Raw genomic sequence first — 17,659 nt, 5'->3', positions numbered from 1 at the left:
GAGTAGAACTACATGCTTCATGTTATGCTGATTTTTTTTTTTGTCTCTAAACCAACCATTAAATGTCATCAAGAGAAGTCGTTAAAGATGCTGTGTACCATATAATGTAGCATCTAAACTGGAACGTTTTTATCTGAGACACCTTTACTTGGGACATGCTAAATAAGAAAAGACTAGGGACAGCAGGAGTAAACCAGAGCATTAGGTCTTCCTAGATAAGGTGGATCCTGCTCTTGGAATTCACCAAACTTTATCTGGAAAAAGAAAAAAAAATCTTCTGATTTTGTTAAGCTTTTCTGTTGCTTTCCTGTGATGTAGTGTAGGCCAGCAATTTCCTATTAGTAGGTTTCTTTCTAGCTTTATTTGGCAGCTATGTGGTATATCAATTGGTAGAATAAATGAATCACAAACTGTAAGCTTAATTTTAAAATGTGTAACAACCCTCTGGAAGTTTTAAATACAAACATCATTAAAAAATCTGAGTACCATTCTGTAACTCTTGTGAGTTTTGGCATCTGAAGTAAGTGTGCAAGTATAAAATACAGTCCTTTACAGTTCTGTTTTATGACAACCTCAGAAGTATTGCCCATAATTGGAAAGACTAAAATAGATATGGCTGTATATATTCTTGTCAGACTGACTTATGACGTCTCTCACTCAAAATCGAGAAAATGTCCTCTCATTTAAAAAATTTAAAAAATCATTCTGATCTTCAGCAAAGTAGCAAGAATAGTGCAGCGAACACCTGTATCTCCACCTAGGTTTACCAGTTACTAATATTTTGCCAAATTTGTTTTATCATGCCCTCTCACCCCTAAATAAGACAATATGTATCTCCCAAGAACAAGGGCATTCTACATAACAGCAATCAGATTATCACAGTCGGAGAAGTTTAACTTTGTTACAGTACTATTTGGTCCATATTCAAATTTTTCCAGTTGTCCTAATAATGTCTTTTATTTATTTATTTATTTTTGGACATTTTTTGGGGGGGTCGGGTAGCTATTTAATTTTTTTTAATTTTATTTTTGGCTGCGTTGGGTCTTGGTTGTTGCGCGCAGGCTTTCTTTAGTTGCGGCGAGCCGGGGCTACTCTTCGTTGCGGTGCGCGGGCTTCTCATCACGGTGGCTTCTCTTGTTGTGGAGCACGGGCTCTAGGCGCGCGGGCTTCAGTAGTTGTGGCACACAGGCTCAGTGGTTGTGGCGCACGGGCTTAGTTGCTCTGCAGCATGTGGGATCTTCCCGGACCAGGGCTCGAACCCGTGTCCCCTGCGTTGGCAGGCGGATTCTTAACCACTGCGCCACCAGGAAAACCCTAATAGTATCTTTTAAAATGTAGTTTGTTCTTTTCTCTCAGTTTCTTAATCCAGGGTTGCATTTAGTCATCTGTAATTTCCTTCCATCAGGAGCAGTTCCTTATGCATTTCTTCCCCTTTCATGACATGGACATTTTGGAATAGTCCAGACTAGTTGTTTTTGCAGGCTTCAGTTTGGATTTGTCTGGTTTCTGTATGATTAGATTCAGGTTAAACCTTGTTGGCAGGAATACCACATAGGTGATGTGTTTGTTCTTAGTGCATCACATCAGGCCCTCTCCCTGTCCCCTTTGAAGGAAGTTAGCTAAAAGTTTACCCAGTACTTTTACCTTTACATTAGCTCAGTGCTTCTTTCATTTTAGGATATGACAATTAGTTGAAACTGAGGTATAATTTTAAATAGTTGAAGTTACAGTAATTACAAGTCTTTTTTAAATTGGCCAACTATAACGATTGCAGCTTTTTTGAAGGGTTATTCTGAAGGTAGCTCTTCCATTGTTAGACATAAAAGTTGCGTGTTTTTGGCTTTCACCAGTAGTAAACCGAACCCTGGTAAGAAAATGAAACATAGGACTGGGCTTGTGATATGCATTCTTCAAAAGAATACCCCAGTGAAGTTAGAGTGGCATTGTGCCACCAGAACAGGGTTTCTCATCCTGGATTCCACAGAGGGACCACAGGTGGTATGAGGTAGTTTGAAAAACTGAATGTGTGCTTTAAAAAAAAGAAGAAAAAGATGATCCTCAGCATTTATCAGATTTCAAAGGCTCATGGCTCTGCAAATATTAAGAAACATTGTGTTATGGGGGGGAGGTTAGAGGAGCTGAATAATGTCAGTAAAAGGGAGATTTTAAGATTTAAAAGAGAGAAAGTAACATTCAACTAAGGCATAGTTTCTCTCAAAAAAAAACAGACCCAAAAGACCAACATGAAAATACAGTTGTCCCTCAGTATCTGAGGGGGATTGGTTCCAGAACCCGCACCCCAGCCCATAGCAAAATCCAAGGATGCTCGAATCCCTTATATAAAGTGGTGTAGTATTTGCATATAACCTGTACACATTTGCCTGTGCACTTTAAATCATCTTTAGTTTACTTATAATACCTGATACAATGTAAATACTATGTAAATAGGTGTAAATACAATGTAAATGTTATGTGAACAGTTACCCATGTATGGCAAATTCAGGTTATGCTTTTTGGAACTTTCTGGAATTTTTTTTGATCCTTGGTTGATTGAATCTGTGGATTTGGAACCCGGGATAGAGGGCCAGCTGTATAGTTTAAATGTCATATTAAGGTGGTCTTACTTTTAAAATGAATTGCATACTCTGTGTGAGCTGGGTATGAAGCAGAAATCCTAGCATTTCTACTCTTGTAACTAGGGAAAAGCATTTTGAATTTTAGGCAGTAGTATGTTGTGTGACCATGACTCAGCTGACTTCCCGTTTCAGATGGAATGTTCAAAACAGATTGAAACTTGGTTAAGGAATTTTATACTTTGAACCTTACAAGATATTTTCTGCAAACAGCAATTGATTGGATTTTGTATAATAACAAACAAGATTAAACCAAGTCACTTGTTTTGCTATTCTTACTAGTGGTTTTGAGTCAGCCAGCATTTATTGAACAGCTTGCTGCAGTGATATTGAATATTTTTATAATTTTGACATCTGTGTTTTGTTGACTTGGATCCCTTCTTTCTCTTATTCTTCTGGAGGATCCCCCTAAAACACAAGGAAATAGTGCTGTGTGGTGTGAAATATGCACTAATTTAAAATGTATTTTTAAGCATTACTTTGATAATTGACCATACAAAGGCTGTCAGAGAAATATGTTTTACTTAATATTCTTCTTGTGAATCCCTAGGTGATGTGAGGCATATAAGTGAGAATCTTACCATGTAAAAATAGAAAGGGACATAAAATGTGCATTCTCTACACTGCTGCAGGTTAATCATGCTCAAGCCACAGTTCTGAGCCTGTCACTCACTATTTCTTAGAAACCTCTGCCGCCTCCCTAGTGACTCTGGAATTGAAGCCCAAACTCTTGTCTGTGCTAAGCTTATCTGTTTAGCTTTATCCCTTCTACCTTTTGCCCTGTCCTCAGTTCCTCCTTCTCTGAATGTCTCCTTCAAATTCTACCTCAATTTTTTTTTCTAACAGCTTTATTGAGATTAAATTCACATACCATAAAGTTCAGTCTTTTTTTTTTTTTTGCGGTACGTGGGCCTCTCACTGTTGTGGCCTCTCCCGTTGCGGAGCACAGGCTCCAGACGTGCAGGCTCAGCGGCCATGGCTCACGGGCCCAGCCGCTCCGCAGCATGTGGGATCCTCCCGGACCCGGGCACGAACCCATGTCCCCTGCATCGGCAGGTGGACTCTCAACCACTGCGCCACCAGGGAAGCCCTAAAGTTCACTCTTTTAAAGTACATGATTCAGTGGTTTAGTATATTTACAGAATTGTGCAATCATCACAACTACCTAATTACAGAACATTTTTTTATCCGCCCCCCCCCCCCAAAAAAAACCCCATACCCGTTAGCAATCACTCCCCATTCACTCCATCCCCTGGCAACCACTAATCTATATTCTGTATGGATTTGCCTATTCCGGACATTCCATATAAATAGAATCGTATAATATGTGGCCTTTTGTCTTGCTTGTTTCACTTAGCATGTTTTCATAGTTTATACATGTTGTAGCACGTACTTAATTCTTTTTATGGGCAAAAAATATTCCATTGTATAGCTGTACCACATTTTGTTTATCCATTCATCAGTTGATGGGCATTAAGGTTGCTTTCACTTTTGGGCTATTATGAATAGTGATACTGTGAACATTCATGTGCAAGTGTTTGTGTGGACGTACATTTTCAGTTCTCCTGGGTATGTACTTTGGGGTGGAATTGCTGGGCATATGGTAATTCTATGTTTAACTTTTTGAGAAACTGCCAAACTATTTCCGAAGCAGCTGTACCATTTTACACTTCCACCAGCGGTGTATGAGTATTCCATTTTCTCCACATCCTCACCCACACTTGTTATTGTTCTTTTTTTTTTTTTTTTTAATTTATTTATTTATGGCTGTGTTGGGTCTTCATTTCTGTGCGAGGGCTTTCTCCTGTTGTGGCAAGCGGGGGCCACTCTTCATCGCGGTGCGCGGGCGTCTCATTATCGCGGCCTCTCTTGTTGCGGAGCACAGGCTCCAGACACGCAGGCTCAGTAGTTGTGGCTCACGGGCCTAATTGCTCCGCGGCATGTGGGATCTTCCCAGACCGGGCTCGAACCCGTGTCCCCTGCTTTGGCAGGCAGACTCTCAACCACTGCGCCACCAGGGAAGCCCGTTATTGTTCTTTTTGATTATAGTCATTTTAGTGGATGTGGAGTGATATCTTATTGTGCTTTTGATTTGCATTTCCCTAATGACTGATAATACTGAGCATCCTGTCACGTGCTTACTGGCCATTTGTGTGTTTGATTTGGAGAAATGTCTATTCACATCCTCTGCCCATTTTACAGTTGGTTATATTTTTATTGTTGAGTTGTAAGAGTTCTTTATATGTTCTAGATACAAGTCCTTTATTAGATACATGATTTACAAATATTTTCTCCTATTCTGTGGGTTGCCTTTTCACTTTCTTGATGTCCTTTGAAGCACAAAAATTTAAAATTTTGGTATGGCCAATTTGCTGTCTTTACCATTTTTGAGTGTACGTTTCAGTGAAATTAAGCACATTCACAATGTTGTGCAACTGTCACTACCAGTGACTCTTTTCATCTTGCAAAACTGAGACTCTGTACCTATTAAACAATAACTCCCCATTCTCTCCTCCCCTCTGCCCTTGGGAAGCACCATTCTACTTTCTGTCTCTATGAATTTGACTGTTATAGGAACCTCTTGAGTGGTTCCTAGAACCACTCGTAATATTTGTCCTTTTGTGACTGGCTTATTTCACTTAGCATAATATTCTCAAGGTTCATACATGTTTTAGAACATTAGCCAATTGATTTTTGTATGTTGATCCTGTATCCTGCAGCTGTGCTGAACCCGTTTTGTGTGTGTGTGTGTGTGTGTGTGTGTGTATTCCTTAGGACTTCTATACATAGGACCATATTAATTGTGAATAAAGATAAGTTTTATAATTTCCTTTCCAATCTTGGTGCCTTTGTTTCTTTTTCTTGCCTAATTTTCCTGACCAGAACCTATAGTAAAATGTTGAATAGGAATGGCAAGAGTGAACATCCTTGTCTTGTTTCTAATCTTAGAGGAAGAGCATTCAGTCTTAACCATTAAGTATAATGTGAACTGTGGGCTTTCTGTAGATGGCCTTTATCAAATTAAGGAAGTTTCCTTCTATTCCTAGTTTGAATGTTTTTATCTTGTCATGAAAGGGTGTTGGATTTTGTCAAATGCTTTTTCTGTGTCTGTTGAGGTCACGTTGGTTTATGCTTTGTTCTGTTAATGTTGTATTACATTGATTTTCATATGTTAAACCAACTTTGCATTCCTGGGATAAATCCCTCTTGGGCAAGGCATATAGTCCTTACTGTATGTTGCTAGATTCGATTTATTAGTCTTCTGTTAAGGATTTTTGAGTCTGTGGTCATAAGGGTTATTGATCTGTAGTTTTCCTTTCTTGTGATATCTTTGTCTTTTGGTACCAGGTATGGTCTGGTTTGGAATCTAGAATCCGGGGTCTTGAGCTGTTTGGTTTGGCATCTACCTCATTCTGCATTGTGCATTAATAATTGTTTTTATATATCCAGTTCCACTTTTTCTTTTTATTTTTTCCCACTTTATTAAGGTATGATTAACAAAATTAATTCCATTTTCTTTTCCCCCCAGCAGTTAGTGCATTGCCCGTGTATGTGTGTGTGTTTTATTGAGATATAATTGACATCTAACTTTGTACAAGTTTAAGGTGTACAGCTTGCTGATTTGAGATATTTATATGCATGTTTACCCTTGAACAACATGGATTTGAACTGTGTGGATTTTTATATGTAGATTTTTTTTTCCCCCACTAAATACATATTACAGTACTACATGATCTGTGGTTGGTTGAATCAGTAGATGTGGAACTGTGGGTTTGGAGGGCCAACTGTAAAGTTATATGCAGATTTTTGACTGCATGTGGTCAGTGCCTCTAACCCCTGCCTTGTTCAAGGGTCTGCAGTATTACAATATGATTACCACTGAAGCATTAGCTAACACCGCTATCATGTCACATAATTATCATTTCTTTTTCGTGGTGAGAACATTTAAAATCCAGTCTCTGAGCAACTTTGAAGCATATAACATAGTATTGTTGACTGTAATCACTATTCTGTACATTAGATTTCCAGAACTTATTCTCCTTAGTTTCAGGAGTTGCAGGTTTGTACTATTTAACAACATCTCCTCAATTCTCCCATCCCCCAGCCCCTGCAAGTTCAGGTTTTTTAGAGTCCACATATAAGTGATAATCATATAGTATTTGTCCTTCTCTGTCTGACTTATTTTACTCAGCATAATGCCCTTAAGGTTCGTCCGTGTTGTTGCAAATGGCAGAATTTTCTTCTTTCTCGAGGCTGAATATTATTCCTTTGTATGTGTATACAACACCTTCTTCATTCATTGATGGACACTTAGGTTGTTTCTATATCTATATGTGAATAATGCTGCAATGAACATGGGAGTGCAGATATCTTTTTGATATCCTGTTTTCATTTCTCTTGGATATATACCCAGAAGTGGGATTGCTGGGCCATTAGTAGTTGTATGTTTAGTTTTTTAAGGAACCTCCATACTGTTTTCCATAGTGGCTGCACCAATTTACATTTCCACCAGCAGTGCACAAAGGTTCCCTTTTCTCCATGTCCTCACCGACACTTGCTACACTTGTTACCTCTTGTCTTCTTGATGACAACCATTCTAAGAGGTGAGTCAATTGCATTTTCTACTGTATGCTCTCCTTTCTTTGGTCGCAATCTTCTTTGTGTCCTAACATTAGTTTAGCGCCATATTTTGTACCTAGTTTCTTGTAGCTAATGTTTAGTGTACACTTATGTGCATCTCTTAAGCACTTCCTCTGCATTACCTAATTTAATCTTCACAACAACCCTCTGAGGGAGGTACAGTTTAAGACCTCTTATAAACAAGGAGACGGAGGCTTTAGAGAAATTAAACAAGTTGCTTACACAAGTCGGTAGTGGAGTTGAGATTTAAGCCCACGTCTCTTTGGGATCAGAGCCAGAGCTCTTAACCTCATGCTGTGCTGCCCAGGAAATGCTTGTTTGAATAGATTGGATTTAAACTGGTCCTTAAAGAAGTAGAATGTGGGTAGAAGAGAGTGAAAAGAGTGCATGTTTGGTGGTGGATGGCGTTAGAGTGTTAGTAACAGCAGGGAAGAAGGAATTGGTATTAAATTGGAGTACTAATATAAGTAGAACTGCTTTTTGTCCCCAGAACAGTAATTAGTTCTATTTGGAAGAGTGAGATTAACATCTTAAATAATTAGAAAATGAGCATTGTTTAATTAGAGGCCAAGGGTGAGTTTTATATGAGTTGGAAAGAATTATGAAGGAACTAGTCATTGTTAAGCCTCAAAAGAGGAGTAGATTTAGGAGTGTAGCTTAGCAAACCGGATTTGGGGTCAGCCTTTACCATTGTCTTACACTGTACAGGTCATTTAGAGCTTCCAGTCATTGGTTTCTTTTAGTGTCAAATGGCAATAACATAAATTCTGTGTTTTGGCATTGTGGTTCAAAATGGATGATCTCTTCAGAGCACCTTGTAAACTGTACAGTGCTCCTGTTGCTACGGTGGGGGGTTTCAGTTCTTTTAAAATTCTAATATCACTATCCCCGACCTGCGCTTTTTATTTGAAAATAATTTCAGTCTGAGAGAAATTTTACTAGACAAAAAATCCCTGAATAGCCTCCATCTGTGTTCCTCAAATGGTGATATTTAACTACCTTTGCTTTCTCATTCTCTTTTTACATGCATAATGGTTTTTTTCCTGAACCATTTGAGAGTAACTTAGAGACGTGATGTCCCTTTACCCCTAAAAACTTAAATATTTATTTCCTAACATACTCAGCCATAAAAAAAGAATGAAATAATGCCATTTGCAGCAACATGGGTGGACCTGTGTTGCTGCAAACAGATTATCATACTAAGTGAAGTTAAGTCAGAGAAAGACAAACATTATATGATATCGCTTATATATGTAATCTAAAAAAATAATACACATCAAGTCATTTACAAAACAAACAGACTCAGACATAGAAAACAAACCTATGGTTACTGAAGGGGAGGGGAGGGAGGGATAAATTAGGGATTTGGGATTAGCAGATACACACTACTATATATAAAATAACAAGGACCTGCTGTATAGCACAGGGAACTATATTCAATATCTTATAGTAACCTATAATGGAAAAGAATCTGAAAAAGAATGTGTGTTTGTGTATAAACTGAATCACTGCTGGACACCTGAAACATTGTAAATCAACTATATTTCAATTTAAAAATAAATATTTCCTAAATTCAAAGACATTTTCTTAGTAACTACAGTGCCATTATCAAAATTGGAAAAGTATTATTCAGTACAATCTTAATAGCAAATCTGCAGATCTTACTCAAATTTTGCCAATTGTCTCAGTAATAACTTTGAGAGCAAATTAAAAAAAAAAACAACAGCTTCCTTCTGGTCAGAGATTCAATCTAGGATACAGGCTGCATTTAGTTTTCAAGTTTGTTTAGTCACCAGTATTCTGGAACAGTTTCTCAGTCTGTCTTTGTTTTTGAAGACCTTGATATTTTTTAAAGAGTACAGGTTAGTTATTTGGTAGAATGTCCCTCAATCTATATTTGTCTGATGTTTCCTCTTGATTAGATTTACATTATGTGTTTTTGGCAGGAACAGCACAGGACTGATGTTGTTTTGCTTATTGCCTCATATAAGGAGGTGCATCATGTCCATTTATCTCATTATTGGCGATGGTAACTTAAACTACTTGGGTAAGTTGAATACCAACTACCTGGTATATGTCAGGTTTCACCACTGTAAAGTTAGTACTTTCTCTTTGTAATTAATAATTATATTGTTGGGAGTACTTTGAAACTATGTAAATATATTATTTCTCATCAAGATTCTTGCCTGAGTCAATAGATTGCTAAATGGTGATTTTCTAAGTCCATTATTTTTGCTACATTAGTTGACATTCTACTGTGTGATCTGTCCCTTTACCTGTTAATTCATCCATTTATTCATTTATTCATATCAGTAGGGACTCATGGATTCTTCATTTATTCAATGGGTTGTAATCCTTTACTAGCATTATTTTATTGCTTAGTTTATGAGGCCAGTAGAAGCCCCCTTCAAGCTCAACCTCCTACTTTTGGAAGAGATCCAGACTATGTATCATCTGTATCTTCACTGATACCTCATCATATCCTATTTTCTTACTTTCTCTTCATTCTTAAGAGGAAGATATGCTGACTTCACTCCCGCCTATGCTTCACTACCTGCCTGTGCTTCACTACCTGCCTATGCTTTATGGTTCAAAATCAAATGCTATCTAGAAATACACAGTGTTGCCACCATCCTGTCTTTTGTCCTCTTTTCTTCACATATTTCTATCACAAATAGGTATTTTTATTAGTTTCTGTATGTGTGTGCTTCTAGAATTCCTTTACGCAAATACAAGCACATGGGGGATATATATTCCTATCTCTTCCCCACTTTTAACACAGAAGATAGTATACTGAACCTTAGTTTTTTCCCCAGTTAACTATATACCTTTCAGATCCTTTCATATCAGAATATGGAGGCCTTCCTTATCTGTTTTACAGCAGTATAGTTATTCCATTTTACGGATGTATCAGTTTTATTTAACTACTTTAGCATTTGCAGGTATAAACTACCTGTGACTGTAAACAAGCTTCTCTTGTGTTACCCCATCTATTATCACCCTGTCTGATACCTTTATTCCTTAACCCCTTTTCTACTTCCAAATAAGTACTAGTCTTCCTTATTTAAAAAAAAAAACTTCAGTTTTATCCTGGTTTTTTTTTTTTCATATCATGGCTAAATTTTTGAAAATCTGATCATGCTTAACCTCTTTTGCAGCAGTTTGGTTTCCATCTTTACTATCTGGTGAAATTACAGCTTTGAAGGTTACCAGTGACTTCCTGTTGTGGTGCTAGACTGGCTTTGGTGATTAATTTAGGCATAGGAGGACAAGAAGGAGGAAAAAAGAAGAGGCTGACAAGCAGATAGAAAAAGGAGAAGCAGGAAGGCTGGGAGAAAACAATAAATTGTAAGAGAAAAAGTAGGTGAACAACATTTTTTGGCAGAAGATGTGAAATTATTTTCAAAACTAGCTTGTAACATACAGTTGGTTTCTGTGTGAAGGTGAGCTGGCTTATGGTAGGTTGAGACTGATAGGCTAGTTGGGCCTTATGGAAAGTAGCCCCCTATTTTCTATAATCATTTCTAACAGCAGAGCCTCCATTTAAAAATTTTTGCTTTCTACAATCTGGAGTTGTCATTATCTTGTCTCTCTTTTGTCATTCTTATTTTTATATATATATATATATATATTTTTTTTTTTTTTTTTCTTGTGTGTGTGGTACGTGGGCCTCTCACTGCTGTGGCCTCTCCCGTTGCGGAGCACAGGCTCCGGACGCGCAGGCCCAGCGGCCATGGCCCACGGGCCCAGCTGCTCCACGGCACGTGGGATCCTCCCGGACCAGGGCACGAACCCGCGCCCCCTGCATTGGCAGGCGGACTCTCAACCACTGCGTCACAAGGGAAGCCCCATTCTTATTAATACTGTCAACTATTCCAATTTCTTGTGATTATCTTGGATTTATTCTTTGCTATTCATTTCCACTTGCCACCATCATGGTTCAGGACATAACACTTTTACTTGGATTACTACAACAGTCTTCTCACCCTATTGAGCAAATTTATTTCCTACTTTTACCCAGTGCTTTTCCTCCCTTTTCTATCCCAGTCAACACTGGACCCTGAAATTGCCATGCTAACAGTTCTCCATGCTTTGCTGGTGTCCATGCCCTTTTGTGCTCCCTTGCTTGAAAAAGCCCACGTCTCTTTAGAAATCCTGCCTCTTCTTTAAGACCCAGATCAACTTCTTACTGCTCCATGAAGCTTTGCTTAGCTGTAACAGCTCATATGCATGTCTTATTTTCCTGAACTTGCTTATGGCCTCTACCAAATGATTTCTTGTTTCCATATTGCGGGTGTGTTCAGTTGTTGTTCCTACAAAATTGTAGTTTAAAACCATGTATTCTACTTGGGTTCTCCCAGTACACAGCAGACTGCTTGACTTTAGGAATTGATTCTTATTGATTTATTGATTAAACATTTCTTATTGATTCTTATTGATTTATTGATTAAACATTTTGTAGGTTATTATTAAATGATTTTGGATACAGAGAGTCAGATCATCCAGGTACCTTGAGGGTCCGCTTCCTTGCTATCCTGTGGATGTGTACTTTTTTTAATGGGATTTTGTTTTTGTTTTTTAACAAATGATATAATGATCTGGGCCGTGACATTTTTTCAGCTCAGCAGTGTGTCTTAGAGATCTTTTCTGTAAGGCCACATTTGTTGAGGGGGTTCCCCAAGACCACCCTCGGGTTTGATGATTCACTAGGAAGGCTCACAGGATTCAGCATATAGTCATACTCATGGCTGTGAATCATTACAGTGAAAGTATACAAAGCAAAATCCGTAAAGGGAAAAGGCACATTGGACAAAATCCAGAGGAAACTAGGTAGGTATAAGCTCCCAAGATTTCTGTCCCTGTGATGTCACACAGGATGTGCTTCATTTCTCTAGCATCAAATTATGATAACATATGTAAACCTGTCTACCAGGAAAGCTGGTTAGAAATTCAGTGCCTAGGGGTTTTTTTAGGGGCTGGTTATGTAGGTACCCTCTGCCTAACGTGTACCAAAATTCCCAACTGCCATAAGAAAAGTAGGCTTTCAGCAAAACTATACTGTTTGTACTAAGCTTACCCATATCAGTTAGGGATTGGTGGGAACCTCCCTGAAATCCAAGTTCCTTGACACCAGCCAGTGGCCAACCTTGCAGTCCTTTCTTAGGATCACAGTCTCAAACCTGCTGTGTTAATAACTCCTTTCTGCACACCATGGAAATCTATAACTCCCCTCCTTTTTTTTTTTTAAACTAATGCGTAGTATTTCATGGTATGAGTACATTATAATTTGTTTAATTTTTCCCTACTGATTGGCTTTTAGGCTATTATTTTGCAGTATCTATTTTTGTACATTTCCTTTTGTAGAGGCTTAGATTGAAATTGATGGGTCATAAACATAGTGACATTTAAAAGTTTAATATTGATATTTCTAAATTGCTCACCAGAGGTCCTTGCTAGTCCATATCCAACAGCAGTTTACAGGAGTATCCTTTGGAAGTGACTGTTTTTAATGATACTCGTGTTGGGAATGTAGGGAAAACTGACCAAGCATCAGGAAGAGCAGTTCCAGGATGGGCTTTCTAGATCCCAGATCTATCTTGTTGCCATTATGGACACTTGTCTTACCCATTCTCTTCCTGTTCCTAAGACACTTGGTTCACACAGTTATCTGCTTCATCTATCTCTGATCTCCCACCTTGTTGCCTTTAATCATTTGGTTGGAGGCTTGTGATCATTTTGTCTTTTATTATGGAAAATTTCAAACATACACAAAAATAGAACAGAATAAAGAACTTTCACGTACCTATTACCCAGTTTCAGCAATTGTCAACATTTTGTCAATCTTGTTTCATTTTTCTGTTTTCCTTTTTTGGGAAGATGGAGTGGGGACTGGAGTAGTAAAAGCAAATCCTAGACATGATGTTTTTAAAAAACATTTTTTTGGTACTAATTTACAAAAATAATGCATGTTCACCATAACATTTTCCATGGGGATATGCTTTTTAAAAAACATAACAATTTCCCCAAACAGTTGGTTCAGTTGTGAGGTTACTCTAGTGTCCTAGTTCAGGAGGGTATTTCTTCATGTCTTTCCTTAAATTTCTATAAAGTTATACAAATATACAGACAACTTTAAAAAAATATGGGCTAACACTGTTCACAGTTCTGCAAATTGCTTTTTTTTCATTTAACAATGTTAGGGACATTCCTTCAAATCAATAAACAGATCAACTTTTTTTCAATCCAATATGCTATGCTATTATAAAGCCATTTCTTTATTGATGGACATTCAACTTTTCTGCTTTTCAGCCCTTGTGAACCTTGCAGTGAACCTTCATATGCATATGGCCTTGTGTACTAGTGCTTTATTTCTGTAAGACACATTCTGAAGCATGGGGTGGCTGGATAGATTATGTCTTCCTTCCTTCCTTCATTCCTGCCTCCCCCCCGCCCCCCCACGCAGTATCTTAGTTCCCCAGCCAGGGATTGAACCAGTGGCCCCTGTCGTGGAAGTGCGGATTCTGACCCACTGGTCGGCCAGGGAATTCTCAGATTATGTGTAACTTTAATTTTTAAAACTGTTACCACAATACTTTCCAAAAGGTTATAGTAGTTTTCTACCAGTTATATAAGCAAGAACCTCTTAACTTTCATTTTTGCCAGCACTGGATATTATTATTCTTGAACATTTTTGCCAGTGAAATTAGTATAAAAAAATAGTGTAGCATTATAGTGTTTTGCCTTTATTAGAAAGAAAACTCAGCAATTTATTTAAAATATAATATATTGAATTGGCTTTATACTAGGAAATGCAAAGCTTGGTTCAATACTAGAAAATCCATTGATAGAGTTAATCATATCAGTGATCAAAAGACAGAAATTCTGTAACCATTTCAATAGATACAAAAAAGAAATCTAAGAGAATATAGCATGCATTCATGACTGGATCTCCGAGCAAACCAGAAACAGAACAGCCTTTTACTTTTTAAATAGTAAAATTTAATATTAATACTGGAAAATTTTTAATATTTAAGTTTTTGAATACTTACATAGCTCAGAAACTAAAATACTGTATGAAAAGGTTTATACAGTGAGATCTCCCTTCCTCTCGGGCCCCAAATGCTTAGTTCCTTCTGCTTCCTCCCCCACAATTACTATTAGTTTCTTAGGTGTTCTTTTAGAGTCATTTTAGACACATACAGATGAATATAAATACATAGGCTCTCTCACTTTATACACAAATGGTAGAATACTGTGTACTCTGTCATGCACCTTGCATTTTTCATGAGTGTTTTTTTAAAAAGACAGGCATTTTTGCTCACTTCTGATAGCTTTTTAGCTACTCTCCTACTTCTCTTTTTTCTTAAAACAAACAAAAAAACCCCACAAAACGATTGAACTCCTCAAGTATGGACTTTACAACTATTCACTGGTTGTGGTCTAGTTGTTTCTCCCACATTGTCCTCCTACAAACATTCACAAAATAAAAAATACTGAAATTGCTGTCTTAAATATCACCAATGCCTGGTCCCCTCTTGTTAAAACCAGTGGTTGTTTAGTCTTTGTCTTTGAGTCTTTTGCAGTTCTTGCTCCTGATTATACACCCCATGGTTTTTGGAACTCCAATACTTTGTATTTCCTGTAGTACATTGTTCTTAAGTGTTCTTATAAAAGGTGGAAGGAAATAAGAAAAGGATTGTGGAGGCACACAGTCTGAAGAAAAGATAAAAGTGAGAAGATCTATCACTTAACCTATCTAAAGGAAAAGGATTATTCTCTATGGCTTCTGAAAAGAGAGCTAGTACTTTGGGAGGTATTATGGTGTAGGGGAAAGGAAGGACCATGACTTTTGAGAACCAAGATTTGAATCCTTACTCCACTGTATACTAGCCGTATGACCTTGGACAAGTCGCTTAACCTTTCTGAGCTTCAGTTTCTTCATCTGTAGAAGGGAAACCTGTCCCTATCGTTTTAAAAAAGTGACAAATGGGAAAATATATTTAAACTGCCCAGCATAGTCACTGTAACATTTTAACCACTCAGAGGTTTGTTCTCATTCCTAGATCCAGAACTTGCATATTTGAGATATTTTGCTACTAACTTTCAAGGGATGAATGATTGCTGACTGGAATGTCGTCTTTGTGGAGCCATGTGCAACTTAGCATGTACAACATGGACAACTTAGACCTATCAGATCCATCGACCCTTATTCCTTTTGATAGATATGGTGAAAGATAGAATCAAATATCTTATATGACTCTCTACTAGCATTTAAATTCTGAAAGTCGAAGTGTTTAGGTATATTTATATATATTTTTTCCAGTTGGCTTTCTGAAGGAGATGTGGGAAAAGTGTGGTTAGTTGGTGGTGATGACAGTATTGAAGAAGAGAACTTTTTTCTCTTATGCTTCTGGTATCAACTGATACTATAATATTTCCTTGAGGAAATATGGTTCATCTTTTAAGTACTAAAGAGACCATTTTTGGTCAGGAAAACATTTGCTAATGTCATCAAAAAGTCTTCAAAATGAAGTTTGAGAAGGGAGAAAAAAATTCCGGTTAAATAGTAAAGGAACATCCCATAGAGTAAAATTATAGTGATGTAGAACAAGGTTAGAAAAGGACTTGTCTGTAATTCACAGGCAAACACAAAGAACAAATGCTAAAGATTCCTGAGTTTCTGCATAATAAGTGACCCTAAATATCTTGACAAAAGTAGAGTGAATACAGTCTTAGAGGTGCCACTGAGAATTGGTGAGAGGGGTTCCTGACTAGGCATTTGAGTTGCGTACTCAAATGTGTTAAGTAAGCATTCTTCATTTAAACCTTACAGAAATGCTAGGAAGTAGGTGCATACGGTAATTTATCCCCAGTTTTAATGAGGAAACTGAGGCTGAAGGAGTTTAAGTATTTGGAGCTAGTAAACAGCTTTGGTTGAGTAACATGACAATGATGTAACTTATTTGCTTTTGTTTACGAATTTATTCTTTCTCTCACATGCTGTGGCTATCTCAGCCTTGGCTTCCAGGATTACAGTGAGTGAGCTTGCTCAGTCTCATTACCTCCCTCACACAGAATGCTAGAGAATGAGTCATGATTACAGTTGGCTTGAATCTGTTTTGCTACTCTATTAGCCACATGACAGTGCTGCTTTGAACAAAACGGAATGAAATACAGCAACAGTTATCATCCTCTTCTTCCAACTTCTGATTTTAGCAGTTGTATAGTTAACTTTACTAAATTATCTTCAATTTACATAATGTCACTCATTTTGTTTTTCATGGTCTCCCTGCGTCTTCTCTCAGTTTCTTCCATCAGCAAAGCCAACTTAAGTTTTGTGTAATCTCAATGGAGTGCACCTATAGCACCCCTTCTAGTTTTGTATGTATTTGTCTGTGTTTCTCATTTTATCTTCTACTGCATCCCCACTGCCATATGCATTCCAGCCTTAATGAATTATTTACAATTTCCCAAGTGTCTAGTTCTTGTCCCTTGAACCTTCTCTGCCTGGTATTCATAATGTCCCCCCTGGAAAGCTTCCTCAGGGCAGAGTTAGGTACTTTTTCTTTATGTATTGATTTTCTTTAAGTATCTCGTGATTTTTGGTTGTCTGTTGATATTATGAATGAAGGATTAGGTTCTAGACTCTAGGGTAATTAATGTAGGTAACTTGAGTATGTTTCCTCCATCTTTGTGTAGATTTCATTACCCAGTAGTCCCCTACCTTGAAAGGGTTGGGGGGATGCTGATGGGGAGCCCTGTGTATGTGAAGGGTGTTGATTGTTTTTTTGGATTTAAATGCATTTGCTACCTGTGGCCATGTAGCCATATAGGAATGGAAAGTGGATGGAAAGAGCTGAGTAGTTGTGGCCTTTCTATTCCTTATGCAGTCTTTGCTCTGTGCCTGTTTTGCTCAACCAGCTCTAATCTTGGAGCCTCTCTGGAGCTCTACCACAGGATGGCACATACAGCCGTTTAAGACTTCTCTTGTGTTTATTCTTAGGTTGCAGCTTCCTTTGCTCTTGTATATTCATCAGCTCTGAATAGATTTAGTACCCTTTTCCCTATCATTTCAGTGAGGGAGAGTAGAAAGGAGGAGACAAATACATTTGCCCATTCATTTTGAAATCCTGAGCCAGAGGTTCTGTTGACAAATTTGAACATTTCTGATTTTAAGAATTGAAACAAACTTACTTACATTAGTACATTATGGATTGTTTCCCAAGTATTGATAGAATTGTTTAGAATGTTTATAGGATATGAAATTAGTATAATGCTAAAATACAAATCATCTATTTATGAATAAGTTGTGTTCTAAAAATAGGTATAAAGCTTTTTAGAGCAAGGAGAGCTGAAGATACCCCAGATACCTGGTCAGGAGAGGA

At 37.7% G+C, this 17,659-nt stretch overlaps 1 protein-coding gene across 12 annotated transcripts in view; it reads left to right on the top strand.

The window, feature by feature from the left end:
• Positions 1 to 17,659, top strand: part of TNRC6A (trinucleotide repeat containing adaptor 6A) — a 203,106-nt gene that overhangs the window by 110,014 nt on the left and 75,433 nt on the right. Inside the window, exon 1 of one of the 12 annotated variants that reach the window (XM_060285742.1) lies at positions 7,158 to 7,237. The exons of the other annotated variants lie outside the window; for them this stretch is intronic. Coding sequence (XP_060141725.1) covers positions 7,173 to 7,237 — 65 coding nt within the window. The 5' untranslated portion in view covers positions 7,158 to 7,172. Of the gene's footprint in view, positions 1 to 7,157; positions 7,238 to 17,659 lie in introns of those variants that run through there. 12 annotated transcript variants of the gene reach the window in all.

The sequence above is a fragment of the Globicephala melas genome, chromosome 15 (assembly GCF_963455315.2).
Source record: "Globicephala melas chromosome 15, mGloMel1.2, whole genome shotgun sequence".
Classification (NCBI taxonomy): Eukaryota; Metazoa; Chordata; class Mammalia; order Artiodactyla; family Delphinidae; genus Globicephala; species Globicephala melas.
Note: the sequence above shows the minus strand (reverse complement) of the source record. Positions and strands in the feature narration are given on the sequence as shown.